The sequence below is a fragment of the Meleagris gallopavo genome, chromosome 2 (genome assembly GCF_000146605.3).
Source record: "Meleagris gallopavo isolate NT-WF06-2002-E0010 breed Aviagen turkey brand Nicholas breeding stock chromosome 2, Turkey_5.1, whole genome shotgun sequence".
Taxonomy (NCBI): domain Eukaryota; kingdom Metazoa; phylum Chordata; class Aves; order Galliformes; family Phasianidae; genus Meleagris; species Meleagris gallopavo.
In genome coordinates this window covers 40,339,572-40,343,478 of record NC_015012.2, presented here as the reverse complement: position 1 = coordinate 40,343,478, position 3,907 = coordinate 40,339,572, and the positions used below count along the sequence as shown (strand labels likewise).

At 35.5% G+C, this 3,907-nt stretch overlaps 1 protein-coding gene across 1 annotated transcript in view; it reads right to left on the bottom strand.

Annotated features, from left to right (window-relative positions):
• Window positions 1-54: 54 nt before the first annotated feature.
• THBS2 (thrombospondin 2) overlaps window positions 55-3,907 on the bottom strand; it is a 36,394-nt gene continuing 32,541 nt past the window's right edge. The window contains exon 22 of the mRNA XM_003204057.4: window positions 55-3,678. Coding sequence (XP_003204105.2) covers window positions 3,671-3,678 — 8 coding nt within the window. The 3' untranslated portion in view covers window positions 55-3,670. The remainder of the gene's footprint in view (window positions 3,679-3,907) is intronic.

Genomic DNA, 3,907 nt, shown 5'->3' with positions numbered 1-3,907 from the left:
GCCCCATCCAATCTGGCCTTGAACACCTCCAGGGATGGGGCATCCACCACCTCTCTGGGCAGCCTATTCCAGCACCTCACCACTCTCTCTGTAAACAATTTCCCCCCTGACATCCAAAGGATTCCAGGTCCCACACCATCTCCCCTTAATAAAAAAATCAGCTTCTCTCCAGGGATTTCAGACCTTTCTTTCATAACCCTATGTCTCAGTAAACAAGAATTGCAGAGGCTGCCAAAATTTAAAATTCGTTTTTCCAAAATTATCCAAATATTCATGAACATTTTCAAAAATCTGTATGGAGATCTAAGTAGAGAGTTCAGGTGGTGTTACTGCTTTTTTTGGTCCTCTATTCGCTGCTTCTTTCTCAGAGACACTGTTAGTAGTGCAGTGTTGCTATGGTTTCAGTTGTTTATTGGTTTTATTTCCCTGGGTCTGATTTTGGTTTGGTTGCCATGAAGAGTTTTTTTCCTCTTCATTCTTTTCAAGTCATTATAAAGAATTCATTCCCAAAACTAGCAACAACCTTGTTCTCATAGATGCCTGTAAGAGACTCTTGAGAACATAGGTAACAAAGATCTTGATCACTATATTCCCGAACAATGCCAATCACTTTAATCTTTGCAACATAAACAGGAAAGAGCCACTCTCAACAGGCCTGGATATTTGTATTAGCTTAAAGGCTTCATCACAAGATGGTACTGGAGAGTATACAGTTTTTTTGTGTAATGGTCTGAATACTCCAGCTCTGGAAGCACAAGCAAAGGAAAGCAAACAGTGACACACTATTGGTCAGGTTGAGGAAAATTAATAACTAGTATTATTTGTAAGAGGAGATGACTACAGTTCACACCTAAAAACTGGCATTTTGGCATGCTGGACATTCTGACTTTTCCTAATCCAATTCAAATACCCCTCCCTGGGTGGGGTTCATAGTGATGGTGAAGACCTCTCATGCTAAGAATTTCTTGTATCTTACTCTGAATTATCACTAAGCACTCATTCCTGGAAGTCTCCAGCAGGAAGGCAATCCTTGCTCATGCAAACATATCCCAGTGACTTAAATGGGACATGCAGCAGAAGCAGTTGCAGACCAGGATCACATATTTGTTCAAATGCATCAGCCAAGATCCAAAACCAAAAATGTGTATACAAATGTAACAAACAAACAAACAAATAAATAAGTAGGACCAAAATTTCTCACTCACAATAAGTAAAACTTGAGATAGTTTGCCAGACAAAGTATTATGTGGAACTGTCTCTTGTCAATGAGAGAAGGAAACCTGTCATTTATAATCTGAGAAGACAATTGTCAAGCTGTAGCCAAGCAGCAGATTTATTGGTCAGTTTAAAATGAGCTGGTTTATAGCAAGGCAAGAAGTTATCTAACAAAGGGCCTTGTGGAATGGAATATTCCTTTAAAGAAACATTTAAACTATAAAAAAGGTAAAGAGAATTTTTTTTATTAAAACCTTTTACAGTTTATTTCCTATCATTAATTTCTTAAAAAATATATAGATAGATAGATATAGATGAGGATCTGACTAAATGAATCAGGACGTTAAATGATAAATTTCCGTCCATGTAAACAAATAAATAATTATTTACAATCTTCGGCAAAACAAAATGAAATTTCATTAATCTCTTTCTCTCTCACTCCCCCCCCCACACACACACACACTTGCAAAAGAAAAAAATGAAAAAAGAAATAAAAGAAAAACATCATAAATAATTTACATAGAATAGGAAACATGATACAATCCAAATATTAACATCTTCATCCCTATACTGATGTCTCTCTTCAACAAAACAAAAAACCCTACACAGCCATTACAATCATTACATTTAATGAAGTCACCCTCCCTTCTGCTTGGGACTCAGGGATACAATTTGAAACACCAAAAAAAAGCTGAAACACACTTCAAAACCTCATGAAGAGGATTTGGAAAAAAACAACAACAACAAACAAAAACAAAACCAGCCAACCAAAGTAGATTTGATAATATGACCACTATAAAATGTGCAACAAAGTCAGCAACTGTGGATTTCTTTCTAATTGAACATAGTAATAAAATCTATTTCAAGGGAGAAAAAGTTGATTCGGTATTTAGCTCATTGTACCCAATAAGAAGGCAGAGGTAACATCTTATTCCATTAGTAAATTCATCAATGAATAAAATTACACCAGCAAGTGTTCTTTTTGTGAATAAAGCTCATACAACTTAAAACAAAATGTTAAACATGTTTATACTATTGTATATCTGAGTAACTGTTGTATCTGTTTAGAATAAACACTGGTAGCCCTTCAGCATTATTTTAAGAAGTTCTATATACAGCAGACAGGTAACAATGTAAGATAATAAACTTAAGGTAACAGGATATATATTAAGGTTCCATTTATAAATTCCTCATTATTATTCATTTAACTTTAAAGAATACTTGAATATAACCCACGAAACTATACTTAGGTGTATATCATGCTTCGACCATATCTACATGTTGTGATACACTTTTAGAAACAGCTTTAGAATATCATTATTCATAAATGTATTACTGATGCATCATATGACATGCTTTAAAATAAATTATCAGAGAAGGTAGCTCAGTGTGATAATCATAATAAATATTAACAAAATACTTATAAGTGGAACCTTAATCTCTTATACTACCAAATTAAGTAACAGATGGAAAAGGTGTTGCCACCTTTTCAAAATCCCAGATCTGGATACTGGATGTCAAAGTGCTTTTTGTAACAGTGGTGGGAAAGTTGTTTGGGCTTGTTTCACTCCACATGGCCATGTGATTATTATTATTATTATTTTTAACTATTATGAAAGAACACAAGACATAATGGAAATGAAAAAACTGGAAATCATTTCATAAAAGTCAGGCAATGGTGACAGCTTTGGACTCTTAAATGAATCACTCTTCCCTTTCACATGGGAGTTTCCAGTTCAGTTCTCTTTGGCCTGAATGTACTCTCCGATACTAGGCAATGCTTTCGGTTGGCAATTTGACGTTTCTAACAACTATAATTTTAATGGGAGTTATTAAGAGCATCCTCATCAACTAAAGGACATCTCAGATCAAGAAATCTTCATAATTAACCTTCACTTTATACTCCAAAAGCTTTTTCATTGTTAATACAGACACTATTGGCGTGGTCATCTGTTACTTTACTACCCAGTATTAGTGAAGTCCAGCCCCAAACAAAAGAAGAAAGCATCAACCATACACCTATAAAGTTATTCAAACACTGCTTTTCCTCATTTAAAGAGGATGACTGATAATCATCATCTCCCCTTTTTCTTTTCCATATATATATCCATATACACATTTTCATATCTTACTCCCTTAGATAATACAAGCAAACATGTTCTGCTAAGTTGTCACTCTAGAAAAGCGTTCTGAAGTATCAATTTGCTTTTGCTTCTGTGCTGGGTCAGACGCTCACATTTAGATTTAATTAGTCCTGGCTGTGAGAAGGCACTTGGGTGGAGGGATGGCTGAGGCATTCCTGGCAGCAGGGAGCATTCCTGGTCACTAGAGCATGTGGACAGAGGACGAGGAAGGAGGTACACAAAAATAAAAAAAATGGGAATACCAGGATGTACTGAGGTGTCTAGGTTGCATAGCATTTACAGTACTTTGCTGGTAATGCAGCAACCATTGCTCAAGCATCTGAAAGAAACAGAGAAAAAGGTATTAATTGTTGTTGTATTACTGGTTTAGAATTCAGTCAGAAAGGAGGAGAGACGCATCATGGTACAGTATAAGGATGCAGCACAAAGTTTCCCATTTTGCATTATCCTACAAACATAAGATTTACATAAAAATAGGTACTCATCTACATACGTAGATAGAGATGCACTTGTTTGTGTACATGCATCTACCTATCTATGTGAATTAA